Here is a 25,703-nt window from a genome sequence, read left to right as displayed (position 1 = left end):
ATTGCGTGGCGGCAGTTGAAGTCACTGGCTGATTTCCGTGAAATTCGAGAGTACACGGTCACATATGAGTAGGCCCTAAAACGTACTACCGTCGTTCTTTTTTATTTGACGTTTTTTTTTACTTTTTATGGTATTTGAGATGCAATTTTGTCTATTACTTCTTATAATTTAACATAAAGATATAGTGATAAGTTTACAATATTACCAAAGCATTTTTAGCTACAAATCTAATTATACAATTTTTATATAACAAATCTATATAGATTCAAATTTATAAGTGGTTAAGTTTCACTATTACAGAACTTATCATAAATAACGATTTATCACTATCGGTTGTACTAGAACCGATAGTGATAAATATATCACTACCGGTTCTTAAACTCTCACGCCTGAACGATGATGAAGTAGCAAATAATTAGCACTGATACATCAGTGTCAGTTTGTAATACAAACTGACACCAATAGTTGTGTATCAATGCCAGTTCTATTCACGAAACAGCACTGAAGATTGGATCCGAATATTTAGTTCATTTCACTTTTGGCTCACGTACAACTCGTCAACTGATGTTTTCTATTTGCTCTCACCCACTCAACTCTTATATGCTCCATCTCCTCTCTCATCCACTCATCGTTCTGCTCTTATCCGCTCAACTCTTATCTGCTCCACTCATCCACTGGAGCTCTACCGTCCGTCTGCTCGTCGAGCGCACCTGCTAGCATGGATCCCAGAAGTAGGCCTCCAAGCTCCGGCAACAGCATATGAGCACAGGAGCACGTCCGGCAATAGCAGATCCTCCTGGCCACGGGCGCAGATCCTTGGCTGCATCGATAGCGCGCTCGGCACGGTGCGCGGCTTCGCCACCGCTACCGGCGATGACAAGAAGCGCAAGTCGGAGAACGGGCCAACCTCTCGGCTTCCAACGACGTCCAAAAGAAGGTAACACGCATGCTAGCTCATAGATACTTCAATTCGTGGCATCATGAACTTGACTGATTCGCACCATGCCCCAGGGACACACATGTGGCCGTGGTGGACAACAGGTTCGTGTCATAGCCTTTCCTGATCAGCTTCACAGCAACAACAAGGCGTAGCTTCGTGTTTGATTTGATTTGATTGTGAGATGAGTCATCTTGTGTTCAATTTGATTGTGAGATGAGTCGATTTATTCGATTTGATTGTGAGATGAGTTTGTGTGGATAAGATAGTTGATCTGTTCTTGTATGGATTTGTTCGTGAGTATGTATTGATTTGATTATGTGTTCGTATGGATGAGATGAGTCGATTTGTATTTGTGTTCGTATGGCGGGAGAGGTTGACGGAGGAGCAGCAGAGCAAAAGGGAGAGGAGAGCAGGTGCTCATAGAGGATGGACGGAGCGGCGCGTGGCCGAGCTGCTGATGGGAAGGGACCGATCATCTAGATCCACTTTGTGATCCTTTTTCTGGAATCTCATTGCCAGTTCCCAAACCCAGTAAAAAGTGAGGAAGTTGGCCAGTGTACTCTGGCCGGAAAAATTGGCTGACACTCTCGCTTCAGGTGGCAGGAACAACAATGCAACCGTGCTAGAGAAATATGCCCGTGCGTGTTCGCGATTCTTACAGTGATCGACCAAACAAATGAGAAACAACAAAATTTGGCACAACGCATGCTCCTGTACAAGAAAACCAATCGGAAGCTTTTCCTCCAGAGGGCGCCGACAACCCATCCGTTTCCCTTCCGGACAAACCCTGCTTCTCGGTGCCCAGCGCTCAGCTACCGCAGCAGGTTGGCGACGAGGTTGAGAGCGAGCAGCGCGAGAACGTTACCGACGTGCCGATCTGCCGGGGGAGGACCTGAACTCACCGGCGGGCTGCTTGTCGGCGCCATGCCAGCCATCTGCGGACCAATGCCTCCTTCAGATGGCATCGGCGTCGGCGACGGACCGAGGTACGTCTCGAAGAACGACGACGTCGGCGGCGGGATCAGGGGAGGGAACTGATGCGGGCCTGCACGAACGGCACAATGTTTCAACAAATGGTTACGTAATCCTTTGTTTTACACACACGAGACATGAGTGAAAATCAAGAACAGTGGCAAGGAAAAATAACCTGGACATTGAGGCTTAAGCGACGTGGTTAATCTGCAAGATGCAAAAGATCGTGGGTGAAGCAGATTTTTCCGAGTTCAACATGAAAATGAGGTGAATTTGGGTCGGACAATGCTTACTTGGTGAGGATCGTCCCGTTCACGTATCCCCCGTAGCTGCATGACGTGACGCTGCACCCGGCGCTGGTCATCAGGAGGGTGAAGTTGCCGAGCATCATGCTGCTGTTGCTGCACTGCATGCTCGAGCACGTCGAGTCCGCCAGTGGCGCCGGCACGCAGAACAGGCTGCAAAGAGCAACAACAACGGCATCAGAAAATCTGGGACACTTCGGATTAAAATCTGGAGGGGGTTGAAGGGCACGTCGATCGGCGCCTACTCCAGGTTGCCCGGGCCACAGCTGCACTGGACGCAGCGGTTGGCAGTGATTGCGTAGGTCCCGTTCGCCACGGTCAGGCCGGCGTCCGACGTGAACGCCGGGAATGATGAGGCGCACGCTGAAACAACGGACAAAGAGGAATTGAATGATGTCACAGTGAGTACATGAAAAGATGAAGCGGCCGATGATGGATTTCCTGATGAATCGATGATGAAGAGGACATGATAGCCTACTAGTTGCTGATCAATCATGGATTCTACTGCTATCCTGTTAGTCCGTGATCTGACAGAACATCTGGGGACAACGAGGACTGTAAAAGTTTTCCCTTTCTTCACACTCAAATACTACCATGATTGTGTCAGAATCAATCGACACCGAAAACGGGAAATGCAAAAATGACAGGAACAACAGAACGTCCAGAGCAACGCTGCTACCGTTATGCAGAAATGAATTTTCTTGCTGAAGGGCTCATCTATCTGTCCTGACTCCTGAGTCCTCTGTTAACAATTGGCAACAGACACACATGGTGCCCACTCTGTTACTACTCGACAACATCTCAGCATCCAAAACAGCGTGCCAACTCACACTTTTGATGCAACAGTAGAGTGTTCTCTGCTCTGTATGCACGTTCTTACTTGTGGAAATGCGCCGTGCACTTGTGCTGCATGCGTCGCCCCTTTTGGCTGCCACATTTTCATGTGTAAAGAAAAAATATGGACGCGTCCAAATATACAAAACGAACAGCTAGCCAACCTGGCATTACTGCAGAAATATAGCACGATCAAGCAACATTTCGAGTGTAAAAACTTGTGTTGTCGGTGTGGAGCCTACCTACTTCAGGAGTGATTTCAAAACAGATTGATGTGGCACTGATCATAAACGGAGGCTACACGGTTGAGACCAGGGATTAAAATTTTATTAAAATTTCAAGAGTTTTAGAGGAGAATGAAATATCTAAATCTAAAATTTTCTTTCACTGATACATAGCCAAGGACGAAAAATAATCAAAATTTCGGTGAAATTTTAGTCTTTTCACCGGTGAACGAAAAAAAATTGTAAAACGAAATTAAAATGCCTAGTGAGACACTCACTTCAATCGCAGCACTGTCAGCAACGTGAACGAATCTTTATTCTTTACCAACCAAATTCGTCCACTAGATCATCTAACCAACCACACGCACGTTCGTACGTACACGGTACACCTCAGGCTCAGCAACGATCCAAACCAACAGAAACAAGAACCAGATCCAAGAAAACGTGCAAGTGGTCGAGCAAAGGTTAGCTGAGCTCACCGGGCAGCGGGACGACGATGATGTCCCCGGCGGCGACGTTGGCGGTGGCCATGTCGTTCACGCTCATCAGGTCGTTGGCCGTGGTCCGGTACCTCTGCGCGATGGCGGCCACGGTGTCGTCCTTCCTGACCACGTACGTCAGGTACACCGCGGGCACGCCGCTGTCGAGGCCGGCGAAGCACGCGCAGTGCAGCGGCACGAACAGCGTGGTCCTGGCGTCGAGGGCGGCGGCGTCGAGCATGCCATTGGAGTCCCGGATCCAGTCCTGGGTGGTGAGCCCGCCGTAGACGACGGAGGCGATGGACGCGAGCGTGTCCCCCGGCCGAGACACGTAGCGGACGGAGGTGGCCTTGCGGATGCCGTCGGAGCAGGCGCAGGGGACGGGCACGCGGAGCGAGAGCCCCGCGGGGAGGATGCGGTCCGCGGGGTCGGGGACCGCGAAGTCGATGGCGTTGGCAGCGAGGATGGCGAGCGGGTCGGCCGAGAAGAGCGCGGCGAGCTCAGCCAGCTTGAGGTCGGTGTAGAGAGCGTAGGAGAGCAGCGCGGGGCAGGCGGTGGTCGAGGAGCAGGACTCGAGCGTGGACTTGGACGCGGCGGGGGCGAGCCGCGTGGAGGCGACGGCGGCGAGCAGCAGGAGGAGGTGGAGTAGGGAGGACGGTGGTGGCATGACGGCTGTTGGGCTGAGCTCGGGTGCTGCCGCGTGAGGCAGTGAGCGGAGACGGGACACTGGTCCTCACTGCGGCTCGGTGATTTTCGTTGGGCGGCGACTGGCGAGAGCCGAGAGCGAGACTACCAGTGGTGTGGTGGCGACTGGGAAAGCGTGCGGGCTTTGGATCTTGGGCTGGGCTTGGTGCGTTCGGCGCAGGATCCTCTGCGACTGCCAGTCTGGTGCAGACGTAGTCATGTAGTACTCCCTCCCGTCAAAAAAAAATACTTTAGGCTCTAGACACCACGGTCTTCAATATATATTTTTAATCATTATTTTTTATTAAAATATATTTATATAATATAATGAATTTATAGTTATGAAAATATTTTTTAACCAAATCTACATATATGATTTTTATATTTACAAATTAAGTATTTTAAAAGCTATTGGTAGTCAAAGTATGAAAAGTTTGATAGAATTTTATTAAAAGCGTTAAGTATTTATGACCAGAGGGAGTAGTAAAATTATAGCAAAACCTTAAGGTTTTATGTCAGGTAAATTGAAGCGCATTAGACTAAATTAACAACAGTATTAGCATATTTCAGGAAAAAAAAAGGGTGCTACCCTGTTCTCAATATGATCCCAACACAAGCACTTAGACAGTTTGGCTAGCAAAGATTATATTTATGCTATTATTGTAGGACACTGAGCTAGAACTATAACACTTTATTCATAGCTTTTGAATAAAACATTATGCATAACTTTTGTATAAAATCATAGATGTAAAAGGTTACGACTCATACTTATGTATAAAAGTTATTTGTGTCACACCTTCTAAAAATAAGTATCCATCTAAAATTGTCATGCAATATAAGATGTAGACAATTTTTTTTTTTGTCTTGATAAAAAGTCTTGAGATTAAAAAAGGCATGAAGTTACAATAATTCAAATATTCTTTTTCACCCTTCAACTCCAACAACTATGAACTAACATACAGTGATGTTAGAGCCACTTGTTACAGATATGGTTTTACATATGTGGTGTAGTACAAACCGCAGAAGATCCAAATCTGCGTGCTGGTGGCCCGGTGGGGCTCGGCCGGTCTGTTTGAAATTAGGCTGCCGTGCTTTTGGCATGATGGTATTTTGGGTCGTTTCCTGATCGATCATGGATGTGTGTCGTTTTGTTTTCTGATCCAACCTGATCGATCAGAGAGTTTGCATGGGATATTCACTTCTCCGGGTATTAGGATCTTTGTTCATAAATTTTTTAACCAAACCACAAATTCAAACATTGTTCATGTTCTCTCACCTATGGCTCCTTTCTTTTCTGATTCAAAACTTCAAAACAAATATGTACATTTTGAACACAATGTTTCATCTCTCCCATGCTCCATTTGAATTTTTGAGACTTGAATGTACACTCGAAACTTTGTTCTTCACCACAAAAAAATATCAAACATCAAATTGGAAGATTTTTTATAAAGAAAGTTTTATTGACCTTTATTGGTTTCATTAAGGTCATACAAACTTAAAATGAGTGCTGCTAATTGTCAAAAAAAAAGGTCCCCCAAAAAAAAATGGTACACCCCTCCAATCAAGGTCCACTCTCAGCCTCTGCACTGCTACGATGCACATAGCCCCCAAAAAAAGGAACGCAAAGCAGAAAGAAATTACAAAAACGAGTGCTGCTAGTTGTCAAAACCGAAGCGACGACTATGTAGTCAAATTGGAAGGTGGAAGTATTGAACACACTCTTGATCAAATGAAACTACGAAAAATTTGTACAAATTTATAAACATCTCAGATTTAGAGTTTTTTTCTGTACAAAATTCAATCACAATTTTTATTTTCGCATCAGTTTAGAAATTTCAATGACATACAGCATGACAACATTAAATCAAGCATTGCCTACTTTCAACATCCAATAACCTAAGGTCTCTTAAAACACACACACAAAAAGGCAACAAACACCTTCTATACTCCTGATAGTCTCCACATAATCTTTTTAAAAAAAATAAGCATCTAGCGTTCACCTAAAACCTAGGGTTTCTTGCAATACCAGCCAAATCACTCGTATCCAATTGGTTAAAATGAGGAAAGGAAGGGAGAGTACCTCGATCTGTTGAATCCACACACAAAAAAAAAATCCAAAAGAGTGGATTTGAGGGCCAGGTGTCCATCTAAAAAGGCAAAACAAAAAATAATCCACACAAATTCTCTTAGATTTGCCTAGCTCCTTGAATTTGCGTCACATCACCTCGGCTACCTTGCCTCCTCTATCGTCACGGCCTTGGCCGTGAGCCCCGTTTGGCAGCCCCTCCAATCTAGGTGGGCCAGGTGTTCCTCTCAGATCTCGTCTTTCCTATGCGGATGTCATCAAGATCCCATCCGCCGCCATCAATTTGGGCCAACTACCTTCTGAGATGCGAGGATGTCCCTCCTTCGTTGTGGCAACTAGGCGTAGGCCTGGAGACAACATTAATTCCTCATATAGGAGAGGCGCATGCCGCTGGTCATGTCGTATTGATCGTCCCTCCACCGCTTCGAGCCGGTCACTATTATCCCGTCAGGATATGGTTTCCAGGCGTGATCCCAGTCTGTGATAAGTACTAGTAGCGTAAAGAACACCACCATTCTCAGGATGCAAGGAGCCCCAATTCAAATCATTGTGATGCCCCTTTGGGATTCTATCACCCTCCCCCATCGGTTCTAGCTCTCTCCTTCTACCGACGCCTCACCTAGGATCGCTGCAAGATCTGCCTAGGCTCTGACCACCATGCCAATAGTTGTCACGACCCAATCTGATGCTTCTGGTGCCACCACTCAGGGCATAAGGAGTGGGCGTGTAGAGCTCACCACTCTTCGCTCGGCTCCTCGGCACCTCTGGATTCTAGTATCATGAAAACAATGCACCCAATAAACATTCAAGTAATGAAAACAATTCAATGGATGACTCAGATGTTTATTAGGCAGGTTTCAATATCAGGTTGTTGTTCATCTGTTAGTGGAAGTTTAAATTAGGTGTGCATAGCTTTGGCTTTCCGATTATACGGCACATGGGTTCCAGCAGGTCGGACCTCTCTGCAAATCGCTACTAGGTCAATCAGAAGTATGAATATTAGGGTTTTTTTATGAGTTCAAGGGTGGATGTGTGTCATTTTCCTTGATTTATAATTATATGACATTTTACCTCATTAATGGGCACCAACCTATTAATTACCCTAATTATGTTACTATTTATCCTAAGGACATTGCTTTTAATTATTATCTACGCAAATTAAACTACTATAGAATCTGCACTAAGATTGTTCTTGTAGCCTAATTAAATATTATGATTACCCTAAGCTACTCATTTTATGGGATAATTATTGTGCAAATAATTATTAGCTATTATCATCTACTCGCTAATCACCATAGAAGATTATCCTAATATTTAAATATTTCTGAAATAGAACTAGAAATTATTAACATTACTATGCAACTAGGCTAACTTAAATAGTGTTGGGCTTGGTCTAGCCAAACTCCCTCTCGGGCTCCCCTTTCTTTCTTTCTAGGTCGGGTTCTCTCTCTTCCTCCCTCGGGCCGATTGGCTGGCTGGGCTTAGGCCTACCTCCCTTTTCTTCTTCTTCTCTCTCACCCACCCGGTCCCCTCACTCTCTCTCACTTTCCTCTCTCTCTCTCTCTCTCTCTCTCTCTCTCTCTCTCTCTCTCTCACACACACACACACACACACACACACTCACTCACTCATGAACCAATTGATTGTTTTCCACCGTCAAGAAGTGACTTCGCTTACTTGCCACTCTGACATACAACCATTGACTCAGATGGTTCCACATGCTATTGATATGAGTGGCATCATAATCAAAGGGTCGATCTTTTCAGTGGTAAATCATCAATTTATTCCTCACACACACAAAGGCGACGGTGGCAGCGGCTAGGGTTTGGCGGCGGGATGGTGGCTAGGGTGGGGAATGGGAAAACGAGGTGGCGACTAGGTGGATAACCGAAGGGGAAGGAGGAAGGGAGCCGAGCTCACCTTGGGGAGTCAGTGGCGGCGTGAGCACGGTGGAGCATAGAGGCGGTACTGGTGTGGTGGAGCGGGGTGAAGGCGATGGTGACGATCCAGCCTTTTCTATGTGCTGGAGGGGGGCAACATGGGATGGACAGTGGCATGGCTGCAGTAGCTAGAAACGACGACGGCTATTGAAATAGCGCCAGCAACATGACAAGATTAGGTGGAACAACGATGCAATGGTGGCGACAGCGACAGGGGTAGGTGGCACAGCTGCACACTATTCTCCTCTCTCTCTCTCTCTCTTATTTCCTATTATTATTTTTGATGTTGTTATTATTTTCAGATGTGTTATACTCATACTCTCATGCATTCACCCTAGCTCCCAAGCATAGGGCCGAGATGAGTTATATATTCCGGCTAGCTATCACTACTACAAAAATACCTAACAGTGCCGTTTAAATAATGACTTTACTGTCGGTTTTTCAATTGACACTCTTCACTCGGCATTGATAGTTCGGTACTATCAGTGCCGGGTGGGCAACCGACACTATTAGTATTTGCAGACAATAAAAGAAGAGAAAATTGGCGGCGATGGGAGTGGCATCTGAGCCGGCTCGATTCGATGCCGCTTCCGCCACTGCTCCCCCGCCGCCACTGCCGCCGCCGCAACTACCGCCACCGCCACCGTCGAGCTCCCCTCTACATACACAAGCACGACAAGCATGACATTGCAGCCCAAGAATCAAAACAAAACCTCAAAAATAAAAAAAAACAGATCTGCGTCGTAGCCACGCATGTCAAGGTCCTTATGAGCCGCAACCCCGTCCACCCCATCCCCGCACCACCACCCGTGCCTTCATCCTTAGCGATGACAACGAGGGTCTTCGAAGCCCCCGCGGAGCCGCCAACGATGCTAGGCCCGGCAGCGGAGAACTCGGAGGGGTCGACTAGGCCGAGTGGGGTCAGGGTGTCGTCGTTGGAGTTCGGGGAGGCGGCTTCTATAGGGGAGGGTGGGGCGGGATCCGATTCCTGGTTGTTGTCACCAGACACGGCGGAGGCGACGGTGAGGGCCTTGAAGGTGGCGTCGAAGGCGGCCTTGGCGGCGGCGGCGGTCTCGGCCTCGGACTTGAGCTTGGCCTCCTCGGCCTGCCACACCCAGATGGTCTTGGGCGTCGCCATTGGAACACGGCTGCTACTTCTGCCCTCACCGAGCCTACCCATATGCTCCTCCTAGGCTCTACAGCTTCTGCAGCAGAGAGAGAGTGGAGAGGGAGGAGAGTGTGTGGACCCGGTGTAGAGATAAGGTGGAGAGAGAGGAGAGTGTGAGTGGAGGAGCCGGTGAAAAATATCGCGTGCGACCTGAGCCGGACACGAGTGCGTGGAGACTAAATTCGATATGTAAAATTTCGGGTCTGATGGTTTTACTATCGGTTCGTTCTACAATCGGTACTAATAGGTCGGTATCAGTGCCAGTTCGTATTACAAATCGACACTGATATATTAGTGCCAGTTTGTAACATGAACCGACACTGATACCGACTATCAGTGCCAGTTTTTAGCGACTCTACCAGTTTGTAACACGAACCGACACTGATACCGACTATCAATACCGGTTTTTAGCGGCTCTACCATGATTTAGGTGTGAGAGGTTAAGAACCGACAGTGATAGAATTTCACAATCGATTTTTGTACAATCAATATTAATGAATCGCTACTTAGACTAGTTCTGTAGTAGTGTATACTAGGCACATGTATGCACGCACGCACGTAGCAATGGCCAATCGATAGAGCTGGCCGTTCATCGGGAGTGCCGCCGGGCTTCAGGCACATGGATCGCCACTACCTGCACTGCACGCACGCATGTGGGGACCGGTCTGGCCAGCCGGCGGCACTGGTCGTCGATGAGGCAGAGCTAGCTCCCGTGATCCCGTCCAAGCAATTCTCGACGAAACTGCATACACGGGCACGGTGTTTCGAGTCATGTCGGCGTATCGCGCATCAGCTGTACGTGAGCGCGTCACCTTTGCACGTGTGCTCTGGACGAATGTGTGGCTCGAACTGGAGTGCAAGTATTGGGATGCCGTCATTGAGCAACGCAAAGAAACACGGTGCACAGTGGACTCGTGTGTCGATCAGAGCAATACAGTCTACAGCTACGTACGAGGAGAGCCTTGTAGACGTAGTGGTTGTATTTTGTCTTGATGTTCTTCACCTTTCAAAAGCATCTTTAAGCATTGCCCTTACTAGCTACGTACATAGCCTGCATTATCCCATCGAGTCAAAGAACTTCTACTCGCCAATAATTGGAGAGCTAGCTACCGGCCGGTCCGGCAGCTAAGTGGTATAGTCTTCTACTCTTTAACGAAGAAGTAATTTTTCTTTCAAACTGATGACGTGTGAATAGGGATGCAAATGGGTACTTAGTAGGTAACTCTGGATTATTAATTTGTTTATTTTTTTCTTAACTTAATTAATTAGATGAGAATGAAGTTTTAATTCATTTTATTTTAGTTTTAGGTCGATCTAATGATCCTAAAAATACAAAACTTGCATCCTACGCATGAATGATATGTCTCCGTAGAGCCGACAATATATATCTCTTGCGGTTATACTATGATTTTGTCTAGGGTTTAAGAGGAGATAGAGCATGCAGACCGTTCAGTACATATACAGACCGTTCAATGTCAAAGCATGGCATGCGCTTGCCAGTGTCATGAACTGTCGTAGGTCAGTACTTGCTCCAAGAGACAATATATATTCACCATCAGTTGAATTTCGATGTAGATCAAGAAGTACAGGCTTATACATGATTTTTGCATAATTAACGATAAGACCGGCAGTCAATGATGCAATTAGAAGATGGCTCTTGCGAACAATATAATGCATGTGTATATATATACGTTCAAATCATCTGTAAGCAATAATGAGATGACAATTTGCAAATTTAAGGCCAGTAGCTGCAGACAAATAATGTACGATCGCCATTGAAATGCCAGAGCTAGGAGTACACTGCGCATTGGCTATTTAACATGCATGCATCTTTCACGACGAGCCCGTGAGCGAAGTAATGAGCCTAGCTATTTCTTTGTCTGGCCAGATGTGCTTAAATGCTTCAATTCGTTCTTGTCATGTGTCCTTGTTTTAGAGTGTCAGTGCTCGCACACGACCATGTCAGATCATTCTACTAGACGCAAAAACATGCACTTCGAAATGAATATATGTGTATATTATATATTAGCTCAAAAAATGTACATGGTTGTATGGTTTTCGAAGAAAAAATGTACATATTTAAATTCGTTCTCACTTCCAGGCATGCCTGTAGTAATGTTCAATTGTCTGGCCTTGGATGATGTGATGCAAAATGCAGAGAAATGCAAGAGCTGAGGTTCAGATCTGCATGGAAATGGTTCGGAAGTTCGTTCGGATCGAGCCGGTGAAAAGTTCACCGCATGAAGTTGAATTGTGTTCTTTGAAGCCTAGTAGATGTTTTAAGTTGCTATGCATACATGCTTTTTCAAAAAAATTTAGTAGTACTAATGGGATTCTATACACTGCAGATAAGAGAATGGAAAACTTGCATTGTTGGACAAATCTAGCTACGATCAGTAAGTCTTGAGCCTTTTCTGTTTCTAGCTGTGGACTAATAGAAAGAAAAGCTAAAAAAGATGGCTACCTTACCATGCATGCTCCAGTGGCAAACTGCTTGAACAGCAGAACAACTGAGTGGCAAGTATATGAAGATGCTGGTTAAAGGGATTGAAGCCTGGTCCGAGATCACCAATACTTACACCCATACTGGATGCTAAGCAATATGAGCCTGCATATATATGATGCATTTGGGAGACCTTGAACCAGACAACAACCCCCTTAACCTAACCTTCAACCTGGGTACGCACTGCACTCCAAAGAGACACAAGACCAGCAGCTGAGAACTCACCATGAGACAAAGCTAGTACATGCACCATGGACGGAGGCAGCATGGAGCTAGCTAGCCATGAAGGAGAGAGAGGCGAGAAGAGAAGAAGCTGCAGGCCGGAGAGGCACAAGGGGTCAAGGGCTAGCTGGGGTTCTTGAAGGGGCGGGAGCTAGGGCAGGGGTTCTTGAAGGGGCAGTGTCCTGGGTTGGATGGGCGATGAATTGTCATTTATTGAGAGGCGCTTATACACTGGGCAGGAGCTGCAGTGATGGGCAGGAGCTGCACTGATTAGGAGTGAGATTTAAACTCTGACTTCAACTTCGAGAGGAAAATTCTGCTAGTTCTTGTTCACGTATAAGTTATCAAGATCATTTATTTATATTGGGATTCGTATAGAAAAGATATGTGAAAAAAAAATTTATAAATATGTGAGAAAATTAATAGATAGATGAATATCAAATAAGATAAATGAACAGACGAGATTAGTTATATATGTGAAGGGCATGTGAGATTACATCTCCGGGCAATACAGACAGGCTTTTTATCGCGGGCTTGTGCTGCAGTGACAACTGGTACGAGACCGTGCGTGTGCACGTGAATCTTTTCCATGTGAAAGTTTTCAGCCGTAGTAACACAAGTTGCACTCTCTTTTACTCGTCATCCCGGAAGATGTGCTGCTCAATGTAAAGATCTCTATGTAGAAAATGTTTAGATTCGTCATATAAAAACAGAGATCTTGAAATTTCAAGTTGCTCCAGTACCACTACCAGCACAATATATGAACTTCAAATTTGGGAGTATGTATTTACCACGGGCAGGGACGGAGCAGGGCAACGTGGGCGGGGGTGTAAACTCACATGACGCCGATGGTGAAACGGGGCCCAGTCGCCAGGGATTCTTGGCGGCGTGGAAGAAGCTCATTGGCCGTAGGTTGGCAGCAATTATGGGGTCATGATACCCCGGTGATTGAGTGAAGAGAGAGATGGGCACCTGGAAAAGCTGAGTTTCTCGGGGAGCGCAGACGATCCCAAGTCCCCATGTACTGTATGCATTAAGGCAGAGTCCATTCTCTGTATGGGCCTTTTATCTGAAACTCCCTCCAATTTCGTAGATATAGTTTTGGACCGGATTTAGAATGCTAAGCGATTTAAATAAGATTTTTTCTTTACTATTTATCCATCATAACTCAAATAGTAACTGAGAGTTATTCAATACAATAATAAAGGAATAAAGTTAATGATGCATGCAATATTAGAGTAATTGCAATAGTAAAATGGACTAGATGGTTCCTAAAAACCTTAAACAACAGCTTTTAAAGAACCTCATCTAAAACTCTCCAGTAACATCTAATATGAAACTGGGGGAGTATAATTTCTGCAAATCCTAATTTTAAATTAGGGTCTACTTACTCCCTTCAATTCCAAATGTACATCCTGTCAGAGTTGTGCAGATGAGTTGAAAATTAATAGAAATTGTCATTCACATTAGCACAAAAACCGGCATTACTGACGGTTTTTAAATTAGCATCACTGTCAATTAAAGAACCGATAATGATACCTTTAGCACTGTTGATTCATGGAATGAATCGACAGCGATAGTCTTATGATGACTCGATGCCTTGGAGCCGTCGATGAAACTTGAAAGGCAGATCGGGTAGATAGACCAACCACTGTGGCAATTCATCAAGGAACCGTTGGAGGTTGATAGGGAGCAACAATAGCCTTACTGCGACGCCGGCGGCCAATGGCACAACGATAACGCTAGGGTACAAAGGCCTTTGTCACGCACTCATGCTAGAGCATGGCAGTGCTTGCATACAAACTGACAGAGCATGCAATGGGGAATGAGAGGAGGGGAAGGAGAGGCTGAGCAGGAGGTGAGTTCACCACGTCGGGGAGAACATGAGAGAAGCGGGTTGCTGGGGATACTCGTTGCTCTCTCTTTTCTATTATTTTGGAGTAATCCTTATCGAAGGGTAAGGCAACGGCTATGCATGGCTAGGAAATCTGCAGGCATGCAAGATGAGATGGGAGAAGAGATCGGGAAGGGGACACATGTTTGATTCCTCTCATTAGATTGGAATAGATAAGCCATTGCCTGATGGCATGGTGGGTAATTTGAGCCATGGTATTTGCTTTAGATCGTAGGATGTGGTAGATCAATTAATCTAAACTGTCATAACTCTATCCCACCTTTGAATAGACAGTTAGATTTTTTTTCGTTGAATAATGTGGGAATTTCCTTAGAGTCTGTGATTAATGTAGATATAGATAGATGGTATGTAACTGTAGAAAGATTGTATTTGAAACAACAATGTTGATATTTGGGTTTAGAGGGGGAGTAATTTAAAATCTTTAGTTGTCATATGGAATGTACTATAGGTCAAGTGACCTGATGTAACTAAAGCTATAAGAAAGTTCAAAATCCACAAGCTACTTGGGTATGACTTAATTCATGTTTGATTTGAGCTCGACTTCAATGGAAAACAAGCTAAACTCAAGCCTGCACTGAAGCTTGTTGAGCTTAAATAGCCAAGCTCGAGCAGTTCAGATATCAAACTACGGGATATTGATGCACTATTTTGTTAATGAGCTTTACTCGAGCATTTTTGCTGAGCTAAGCTTGGGAGCTAACCTATGTTAGCTCTAGTTAGCAATCTAGCTTGACTCTTGACCCCCTTGCATTTAACATATTAATTCAACGACGATTTCAGATCGGAAACTCTAGTGAACTTTTGAAAATCTTCACGTATGTTCATTTTTAGGAATTTGTTCTAACTTAGTTGTAAAAAATTAGATGTTTAATAACAGTTTAAAAGCCAAAGTGAAATATATGAAAATACCCTAAAATATTTATCAAAATTGTAACAGATCTTTCAAGCAAAACTATAATTAAAAAAATCAAAAGTGAACTGGTTAAATAAAAGGCAACCTTGTTCCAAGGAAACAAATTGAACCTAAAAATGAACCTTCTTTAGGTAGTCTTTTTCTCTCGAGACCTCCTATACATAGGTTGCGCTACCCAAAGCTTCAGGGTAGCAAGGCCCATTATTGGGGAAAGAAAATATTTTTTACGAAAAAAGTACAGCGAGAGCTAATTCATTGGAATGACTCAAGCTTGTAGGAGAAGTGGAGATGGATAGAACACCACACGTTTCTAGGGAAATCTACCATTTTGGCTTGGTGACCAAAGGTCTGTATTTATACTAATATCCATAGTATGAATGTACAAATATGCTCATATGAGGCTGATAGAGATACAAGATCTTTACTGTATCACAGGGTATAGGGATAGCCCCATAATTCATGGCTACGGCTGGTGAGGCGGTTATCCTAGTAGCTGGTCGTTTATTCTAGAGTCGTACTGCACCAACTTGTCAGGCGACCACCACTTGTGTCAGCATATCAAGTAGCCACCACTTCATTGGTATTAAATGCCGATCATTTCGCTGCAAATAGGGGGGCGACCTGCGGGCCCCCTCCTGGTTAATAGAGGTCAGGAGGGCCCCGACGGCATAGCCTCCGGGACCCCTCTGGAGTCATGGGGTCCCAGAGGAGTCTTAAGCCTAATGGTCTTTGGGCCTAGACTAGAGGAACCAAGGGGGCATTGGGGGTTTTTGATGGTGACCCCCAACAGTAGCCCCTTGCGAGGATGGCCAATGGTGCGACCATCCTCACGGTACTCGGAGCAGGGCCTCCGACGATCCTTGGCTCCTTGACCATGGGCTCTCAGCCCTCCGACGGTTTTGAGTTGGGAAGTGCCGGTCCAGTGATTAGGTAGAATGCCTAACGACACCTGCGAGAGAGAACATTAAATGTAGCCTGCAGCTAGTGATGTAGTCGTGTTTGGTCGGGCGGTAGTGGGACACATGGCACGTTGGTATTAGAGGGTCATGGAGAGTGGTTCTGCTTCCCCATGATAGTAGGGATGGGGACGTGATAGGGCGTGCGATCGTGCCCCGAGGTGGCAATGGCTCCTCCTTGGGTGGATAAAAGCAGGAGTCTTGGCCGGTTGGAGTCCTCATCTAACATTCTCGCCTCTTTTTTTCCCCTGCTCTTTCCAACACGCTCGCCGGCCACTACGCCTCCACTCTCCATCGTCGTTGAGTGCTCCTCACTATATTTCTATGGTCACCATGACTTGTTCTAGCGCTCGCGATAGGGTTGGATCCCCGTTAGGGGGCCATGCGGCGTCTGGGGACCAGGCTACCAAGCTGGTAGGAGCCACGGGGGACATGATCCCCCCACTGCTTCCTAGGTCGCCACCGGGCATGGAACTGCATCGCTCCAGTAAGAAGCACCATCGGTAGATCAGCGTGCTGGGGGAGTCGACCATCGTCGCGGCCGATCTTGACCAGATGGTCGATGAGGTGAAGATCCCCTCTAGGTCGGTGGTTTGCCTTCCGATGGGAGAGGCGATCTCGGCCCCACGGAGTTGTGAAGCGGTGGTTTTTGAGGCATTCTTTGATGTGAGGCTCGGGTTCCCGGCCACGCCACTTCTCGAAGGGGTGCTCCATCACTTCTACGTGGAGCTCCCCTAACTCTCAGCCAACGCCATCGCCCACCTAGCAATCTTATAATGGGCCATACGGGCGGAGGGCTATGAAGGTCAGGCGGAGCTATTTGCTGCTACCCACGAAGCAAGCTGCCAGCCGAAACCTCAGACGGAGGGTGGGAGACGAAAGCCCTCTGTTTTGGAAGCATGAACTTCTAGCTCTAGCTGGAATACCAGAACGCATTCTCGCACGAAGGCCATCAATAACCGGTGGTACACCGGGTGGACGGAGGGGTGGTTTTATTATGATGTAGGTTTCGGATCCCCCCTTCGCTCTACCAACCGAGACATTGAGTACGTCCGAACCCGGGCGATGGATATCCCCGACGCTCAGTTGGTCTCGAGGGTGGCGCTCCTTTGGAGGGTGGCCTGGAAGATGAGTATGCGTGACCTCGCAAAGGAGTTCACGATGCTACGCATCCGACCTCTCCAAGAAGGCTGGCCCTACATCTGCGAACAAGGTGGAGAAGGCAAGCTGAACACGTATTGCGGGCCCACCGCAAGTTCTGGTGAGTCTTCTTCATTGTCTAGCTTCAAATCCGCAGATATAAGACGCCCTTTTCTTTCAGAGAGTTGCCTCCCGCTGGACCAAGTGACCCAGATTGTAGAGAAATTCCTGAGCCAACCCTCCGTTATGGAGCGGGACTAGCGCCTGGAGCTAGTGGGGAGCTAGGAGTGACATAACCAGATCTGCTCCTGCCTCAGACTGGCGGCTCTAGTGTGGCCCACTCTAGCAGAGCCCTGGGCCACAGGAAAGTGTTGTCGCGCCGCAGACTTTGCAACTTCGGTGATTCCGCACCGGGCTCGAACTGCACCTAGCCTCACGGGCTTGTGTGCCAGCTCGGCGGCCAAGTCATCCGAGGCCGTGTCAGAAGGGGCAAAGCGTTGGAGGCATGTGGCGGACATCGGGTCCGCAGGCGGTGCTACCGAGGATAAGGCCCAATCCTTGGGTGGCGACATCAGGGAGGCTCTGGCCCCTCCGGTCCTGACCGTCCATGGCTAGGTTGGAGGAGGGGGCGAGGCATCCCTAGGTAACTCGATGGCATGGGATCTTACCGATCCCTTTGCTGACATGAACGTCACGGGCCCCACGGATGTGGTGAACGGAGGTGCGAGTAAGACCTTTGTTGGTCCCCACTTGTTTCTCGATGCTTCAGTGCTTGAGGATCTTGACCTTCGTATTCCTTCTGGTATTAAGAGGCAGCTGAATCGGAGCCAGTCTCAGCCTCCTCTCCTGAGGTGGTGGCACCCTTGGAGGGCTTGATGATCGTTCTAGCGGTTTTCCAAATTGCCACTCCGGAAGTGGAGGTTTTGGCGCCTTAGGGCCTCGTGCAAGGCCATAGCCTGGACCTTGTGGCTGGTGCAGGGGGAGCCGAGCCCTGTGTGGTGAGCGCCCTAGCTCTCTCAGGGAGGAGTTTGGGCTTCAAGGCCTTGACCTGTGACGACTTCACCCTCCACCCGGAGGCATTGAGTACTTTTGCTTCGACCTTGTTGCTCCTGGAGAGAGGAGAGACCAGAGCATCTCTTGCTCGAAGGCCCCCAGAGGAGGTGGCGGCGGCCTAGCAGGCATATCTAGGAGGTAGGTTTTTTAGCCTCGACCCTCGGAATGTTGTCTCATCCGTTCTTTCCCGCATATCACAGCAACTATTGCTAGAAGAGGCACTAAGCTGCTCGCAGCGCTAGGTCCTCGCAAAAGCCCAAGGCAACGCACGGGAGGAAGTGGCAACACTCTGAAGCACCCCGGAGGAGGCCATGAAGTGTGCGGATTCGACGGAGGGTCGTCTGTAGAGTGAGATGGTGCGCCGGGAGCACATGGAGGGTTCCCTGCGATAAGAGCGTGCGGAGGCTTCCCTATTAGAGGAGACGGTATGATGGGAACATGTGGAGGCCGCAACCCAGGAGGCTACCAAAGGCAACCGGGTCACGGTGGAGGCATTTAATGAGGCCAACATGGCCCGCGTGGCTATCAAAGGCGATGCCCGGGACCTTTGAATAATGGTTGCCATAGCTCAACAAGAGTTGTGGGCGACATGGGCGACGGAGGACACCCTGCAAGTGGAGCGCCAAGGGCTGGTGGAGTGCACTACGGAGGTGGCTCGTGCCATAGATAGTGCTCTGATCGGCCTCAGGACAAAGGGCCCATCGTTGCCCTTTGGACCGGATGTCCTGGTCTGGATGCTCTATTGGCTCCGGTCCGCGGTAGGGGCAGTGGCCAACGATGCCGAGGCTTATGCCGGCTCGAGTGTCCGGGTGGCCATGGCACTTCTACTGGCGCTTCTACATCGAGCCGGGGTCCATCAGTTTGGCGTGTTGGAGCAGCCGGACCTAGGCTTCACAGTCGAGGGTGTCTGACCTGAGGAACCCTCGACGTAGATTCGCGTTGCCTTAGACGGCTTCCACCAGGGAGTATGGGTGAGACATGGGCAACCTGCAACACTGCATCTCATGTCAAAGCGCGTGAAGTCCAGCGTCCGAGGGACTCCGAGTTCGGGAGTTCAGGCTCCACGCCCAGACGTCTCCTATGGCGCACTGCCACAACCTGGGTGTGTAAGACCTTCGAACATCGCTCCGTAGGGATAGTCACCCTGCGAGGATGAGGTTCATAGGATCGGCCTTCGAAGGTGTAGTCCTCAGTAGGCTTTGCTTTTTTTTTTTTGTCTCTCTTCTTCTTTTGCGAGAGGCCAGAGATTCAGTGTGCTAGCCTGGCACTCCTTTTTTATGTATTATAACTCTACCCTTCACTCTTTGGTGAGCCCATGCTTCCTTTGCTATTTGTGTATTTATTTATGTGTTGCGCTAGCATACCTTTGGTCAGGATTCACGCCTTCAGGTTCGACAATCTGGAGCAACAAGAAACATCCTCAATGCTCTGGCTGCCACCTCTAGAGGAGGGCTCAGGACGTCTGGATCCTCTGGGCCAATGCTATCCTTCGCATGGCGGGAGCACTTCGTCCTTCCTCATAATTCCCAAGGACGCGTGGATCAAGAGGTTTTCGTTGATGTCTTGGCGAAGGAGGAGCCAGGGGACCCTTCCGCTTCTTCTTTAGAGGCTGACTTGAGTTTCGTAGGAGTAGACGAGTGTTGGACTTCACGCTGCAAGATGATCTCCCCCTCAAACACTGCTGGTGCAGACTCGAAAGCAGCTGAAGTGGAAGTAGAGGCTGCAGGACCCTCTGCCGTGTAGAAGAGGCAGGAACCAGCTCAGGACCAAGTGTGGTAGTAGAAAGTAGTGGATCATCCTCGTCGTCCTGAAAGTTGAAAGGATACCATCTACAAAGATGCTTTCACTCATCTCCTGGTCACCTGCACACTCAAAGACAGAGCTAGCACAAGGGGTTGATTCATCAAAATTCACATCACAAAACTCTATTACGGTGTTAATGTCAAGATTAAAGACCATGTAAGAATGATCATGAAGAGAATACCCTAAGAAAATACCATCAGAAGAACGCGACTCGAACTTGTCAAGATTTCCACACTTTAGGATGAAGCACCGATACCCAAAAACTCTCAAATGCGAAACCTTCGGCCGATACCCAAATACTCATATCTTGTAGTACACTTCTACCTACCACCTAGGATATTTTGGTCCATTTTTTTCTCGATTCATCGGATGCCCGCGATGCCTTCATGACTTAGCTTCGTCTCAACGGAAACTTCGCAATGGTGCCACGTACTCTTCCAGTCCTCCCACGATTTTAAAGTCAAACCGTGAAACCCTAACACGCTTATCAAAGTGTGACTCCCCACTTGCTTACACCTTAAGCAAGCGCTCCAATGTCGACGCGTGTACTCCGTCTTGCGATCCTGACCATCGGTAAATCTCTCCGGCTCCCGATCCATCGAGCCGCTTTGTCACTTGTACCTGCATCTCCTTCGCTTGGCTTTATCAACACGCCATCTCTATCCACCTTTTATACTTTCCTTAACATCTACGTGTTCAACTAGAATCACACTTGACTCCGTTCGGCCTCCTTGATCATCCAGCACTAAGCACTCTGCTTGACCCCGATCATCCCAACGTCGACCGTCAAGTTGCATCCATCACCTGCACACTATGAGACAAGCAAACACATATCTCCAACTCTAGTTCTAGTTAGTCCATAATCAATATGTTCAAATGAAATCACAAATCAATTCAAACCACATCAAAACTCATAGAAAACCAAAGATCATCAAACTAAATAAATATCAATATCACCACTCAAAACACGTTCCAATCTCACCTTCTACAACAGGCACCGAGGTAACTGCCGTGAGCAGTTATAGGAAGAAGATCAACTTCAACAATACAAACTAATGGTTGAGAGAAAAATGCATTTTAAGTTTGAGATGCAAACTAAATCCCTCTACCCAACCGCACATGGACATGTGCCCCCCTATACTGTGCAGTCTGTGCTCGCCCCGCCAGCCCGCAGCGCGTCCTCGCAGTCCGATTGACCCGCCAAACCAATCTTAAAACGTGCCAACCAGAAGCTCTCCAGTAGCATGCCTATGTTATAGGATTTATGTTCCCTCTCTGCCGTTCACCCTTTCTTCCCCTCTCCTCTTCATTCCCCCTGTGCCCGACACAGGTTTCATATGAGCTGCTCGCTTTCACTTTCACATGGGCCGCTCTTTTTCAAGTGACCGTTCTGCTCTACCACCTATGCATGACAATCCAGGTGTCCACCTGCTCGGGGCCCACGCGCAGTGAACGTTCGTATGAACCGTAGAGTGAGAAAAGGCAGGCCAGGTACGATCTGAAAGGACAACCGTGTGGGCGGTTCGAACGCTCCCACTTTCTTTCACGAAGAAAAACGTTGGGCTCGTTTGGTTCCGAGCCCTGTCAAAATTGGCACGCCTGCGTACGCAAGGGTGCCTATTTGTTTTAGCGTCAACATGTTAGTGAGTCCGCGTCTGGGCGTATTCCTTTTTTTACTATCGGTGACTGTGGATGGTATCCTATTTGCTATTTTATCCTATATGTTTTTTTGGAGAACGCGCCTTGACACTTTTTTTATTAAGAGAAAAGCAACAGTAAAAGATACATGGACATGGACGAAACCTATGACGACCGGCCTAACGCCGACAACATGGTTTGTTCGTGTTCGACAAACTTAGAAAGCGAGAACGGCCAACCATTCACTGATCAAAGGGAAGTAAGAAACTAGACACTGATGAGCTGCGCAAGCTGCCTGTTCCCAACCAGAATCCAGCAATGACCTTCTTCCCGAACCAAACTGCATAGTTTGTCGGGCAGCAGACCGGACTGGTTAAAAGCACGTCGATTTCTCTCATTCCAAATGCACCAGGTACTTAAGTAGGAAGAGGACGTCAAAACTTTGTCTGATATCTACAGATTTAGAGTGATCTATATATCATCCTCAATAATAATTATCACTTTTTAAAAATGATAACTGAGCAATTATCCTTTGAACTATGCTCGTGATTTAGAACCATGTTAGTATATTTTCACACCCACCCGCGGACGAAACCACGGTGATCGATTCCTGCACCAAATATTTGGCAAGGCAATTGTTTGGCGGGGTTAGTCGGGGGCCAATCCAAACATGCCTGTTGCCTCCGGCAGGCCAATCTCTGCCGTAGGTCATCGATTGGACGGAGTGACTTCGCTGCGATGGATGGGCCTTGGGCCGCGCTAGGTTTTCCCCGGCCCACCTGGCCGCCCGCCCACGCCGCTGCAGCCACCGCCGCGCCACAGCCGGCGACTTGACAGGTGACAGCCTCTCTCAAAACGCCACCCCGCCGCGCGACCCCGACCCCGAGCAGACTCGCTCGGATTCGGGGCGTCTCGTCTCAGCGGGCGCGCGCCGCCGCCGCTTCACCTCTCCTACCGCGCGCCGCCGCTGTCTCCACCGAGCACCCGTCCGTTCTTGCCTCGTGCAAGTAGCAAGGTACCCGCGGCGATTTCCTTTTTAAATCTCTGTAGCTTTAACTCGGTTCTTGCGCCTTCTTGTTCCACCGCCTTTGCATTGACCTGCAAAAGGTGCTAATTATCTTGCGTTTCTTTGGTCGGTATGGATGCTTTTGCTTCCAACTCGCGATGGAATTTATTGATCTGGTGGCCGGTCCTTGTTCTTGACGCCGCCCAATCGATCTCTTCGGCTAGAAGAATGACTGCGTTTAGCGTTTCTTGGATATGCTTATGTGTTACAATTTCCTCGAATTTAGGGTTTCGGAAGTGGGCTTGCGCCTCCAGTCCAATAGCGTGCCAAGATTTACCTCTGTGATGTTTCATGTACATAGATCGTGGTCGATAGTGCAAAGAATGTTTTAGGAATTTTATACATTGTGTTTTACACTTAACTATATGGCTATATGTTGTGTTAGGACACGGGGACCATGAATTTTCTGTTCTGTGTTTGCTGCCGCTGTTGATATTAATGTTGGTATCATACTAAACATCATGCTGAAAAAATTTCTCTGGATTTTCTATATAATTTTTAGCTTATCCCAGCATATCAGATTTGACACTGTGATGTTTCCTGTGCTAATGATGTTTTATTATTGTACTCGCTTAGTGTAAAGAAGAAGGTTTCAGGAATTTTAGACACTATGTTTTATATTTACCGATATGTCAGTGTGCTGGGACTTGGCACCTTGACTGTTCTATTCTATGTGGCTGCCGATATTGATATTTATGTATGTTTCATAGTAAAATACATGTTTATGCAATTATGCTGAAGAAGTTTCTCTGGGTTTTCCATATGATTTTGAGTTTAGTCTCTACATTCCTACAAATTCCAGGGCATTTGTGTAGATGTCCAACGTTAGGCACACTCACACTGTGAGAGAGAATTACTCTTTATCATATATTTGGTGTGTTTGAACTGACATTTTTTGCAGTAGCAACAATGAGTATCCAAGATTCCAAGTTGTCCTTTTTTATTGGACTGCTAGGAATGTAGAAGTTGGCTTTTTGCGATCTTTGTGGTGAAAACAGCTATGCATCTCTGTTATAAACAGGTCAAGTATATCTGATATTATGCCAGATTCTCTGGTCAGTCTGGTCTTTACTGGTGAAATGCTCACTGGAACTTGTGCTGAACCAAAGCAAGAGGTTTAAAGTTTGGCAGTAACAGTCTCCGTTGAGTTTGTGATCAATACATGCTGTTTGACATTTAGCAACTTGTAAGTATTTGAACTGTTGGGTAACTAAAGAAGACTTAAATAAATGTAATGCAGGTTACTGAGCTAGTATCAGTGTGTATAACTTCTGTTCCATGCTTATCAAAATCATCAGGATAAAACAGTAGAAGTAGTTGACCTTAAACTTGGAATTCATAATGTCTTATTATTGAGCTTTCTTTTTAGAATATTGACCATGGGATAGGCCTCTACTCCATTTATTAAGTGGTGAAACAGTGAAGCAGAAAAGAACCTTTAGAAATGCCCTTTTGCTAGCGATCATACTGTCAGTGTCAGCCTGTATCCTTTGATTTTGATTTTAAATTTTCTGTTGACAGACTTCATGGCACCTTACTTAACAGGGTTAATATATTGCATCTTGCAGTTCTTTTCAAGATGACCAAATATATGAGGAACAAGAAAAATTCATCTCGTCAACTCAGATCATCAAATCATCAGAAACCCTGCAGCCGTTGTAGTTTCAAGAGAGTTGCCAACCAGGAGCCAACATTTGCCGCAACAGAGAAATGTGCGTGGACAGATGCAACTTGTCCAGTATGCATGGAATTCCCACACAATGCTGTTCTTCTACTCTGTTCATCTCATGACAGTGGTTGTCGTCCATATATATGTGCTACCAACTTCCAGCTCTCAAATTGTTTTGATCAGCTTGTAGAGTCATGCAGGAACGAAAGCTCCGAGGACCCAGACTCAATAGAGCTTGCATGTCCCCTTTGCCGTGGTGTGGTTAAGGGATATACGTTGGTTGAGCCTGCTCGGGAGCAGCTGAATCAAAAGAGGAGGAGCTGCATGCAAGATGGCTGCTTATACATGGGCACATACACAGAGCTCTGCAAGCATGTCAAAAAGAAGCACCCATCTGCAAACCCTCGCGTGGTGGACCCTGTACATGCTTTCAGATGGAAGCGGCTTTTATTTCGAAGTTCATTGCAAGATATGATCTGTTCGACGAGTTCACAAGTGCTGCGAAGGTTGTTTTCTACTATGCTGCAGTATGACGAGCTTATGGCATCTGTTTGGCGTCAAAATGGTGATAATCATGGCGCTACTAGTGATGGTTCACTGCAAAGTTCTAGCAGTCTCTGCTGATCCGTGACCTCTGGACCTCTCGCTGAATGCAAGAATCTGGTTTGATACTGCAGAGAACCTTACATGGACCCATGACTTGACCCCTAGATCCAAATTGTGACCTGACAAAGCAATACTGGTCTTCATCTGTTCTCAGGGAATATTCATTGTCATCTTCAGAAGAAACAGACTGTTAAGCTTTCATGGATTCAATTATAACAACCTTGACGTTGTGTTGGTCGAATGGCGTGTGGCTTCTGTTCATACTTCATCTTAGCCTCTTTGTGTCGTGTGATGCACTGCCGGTGCATCCCCTCTCCATTGTATGACATTACTGTTTCTTCTGAAATGTGAACTTTGACTGGTTTACTGTTTAGTTATTTTCTCGTGGCAGATGATGGGTATGAATGAGTATTCAAAATGGAAGATCTTTTGCTTCATACTGTCAAAACTATGTGATACGTTCTGCGTAAACATTGAATCTTGGTACTTGAATTATAGACTAGTTAATTTGGACCCAGGTCTGTACTAAATACGCTAATTTCTACTGGCATTTTCTGTGATATGGCAGGCAAACTTTTGTGCGAGTA

At 46.9% G+C, this 25,703-nt stretch overlaps 2 protein-coding genes and 1 long non-coding RNA gene across 5 annotated transcripts; 2 read left to right on the top strand and 1 right to left on the bottom strand.

The window, feature by feature from the left end:
* The first annotated feature begins 614 nt into the window (after positions 1-614).
* On the top strand, positions 615-1,266 carry LOC133897923 (uncharacterized). Its single transcript, XR_009905995.1, has 2 exons — positions 615-937; positions 1,012-1,266. It is a non-coding gene; the product is annotated as an uncharacterized LOC133897923 (long non-coding RNA).
* Positions 1,267-1,537: 271 nt separating this feature from the next.
* On the bottom strand, positions 1,538-4,614 carry LOC133897922 (lysM domain-containing GPI-anchored protein LYP4-like). Its single transcript, XM_062338751.1, has 5 exons — positions 3,755-4,614; positions 2,463-2,580; positions 2,206-2,370; positions 2,088-2,119; positions 1,538-1,985 (listed from the first exon to the last, which is right to left on the bottom strand). Exons 1-5 carry the CDS (start codon positions 4,419-4,421, stop codon positions 1,753-1,755), a joined length of 1,215 nt encoding a protein of 404 aa, XP_062194735.1. The 5' UTR covers positions 4,422-4,614; the 3' UTR covers positions 1,538-1,752.
* A 17,964-nt stretch (positions 4,615-22,578) lies between these two features.
* On the top strand, positions 22,579-25,493 carry LOC133897892 (uncharacterized). 3 transcript variants are annotated; one of them, XM_062338719.1, is made up of 3 exons: positions 22,579-22,790; positions 23,863-24,027; positions 24,410-25,493. In XM_062338719.1, the coding sequence occupies exon 3, from the start codon at positions 24,421-24,423 to the stop codon at positions 25,132-25,134; it is 714 nt and encodes a 237-aa protein (XP_062194703.1). In that variant the 5' UTR covers positions 22,579-22,790; positions 23,863-24,027; positions 24,410-24,420; the 3' UTR covers positions 25,135-25,493. The 3 variants fall into 3 exon arrangements, with proteins under 3 accessions (XP_062194703.1, XP_062194702.1, XP_062194701.1); XM_062338718.1 differs by lacking the exon at positions 23,863-24,027 and adding an exon at positions 23,743-23,862; XM_062338717.1 differs by lacking the exon at positions 23,863-24,027 and having other exon boundaries at positions 22,582-22,790.
* The last annotated feature ends 210 nt before the right edge of the window (positions 25,494-25,703 follow it).

The sequence above is a fragment of the Phragmites australis genome, chromosome 17 (assembly GCF_958298935.1).
Source record: "Phragmites australis chromosome 17, lpPhrAust1.1, whole genome shotgun sequence".
Classification (NCBI taxonomy): domain Eukaryota; kingdom Viridiplantae; phylum Streptophyta; class Magnoliopsida; order Poales; family Poaceae; genus Phragmites; species Phragmites australis.
The sequence above is the reverse complement of the archived record's forward strand: the minus strand, read 5'-3'. Positions and strand labels throughout refer to the sequence as shown.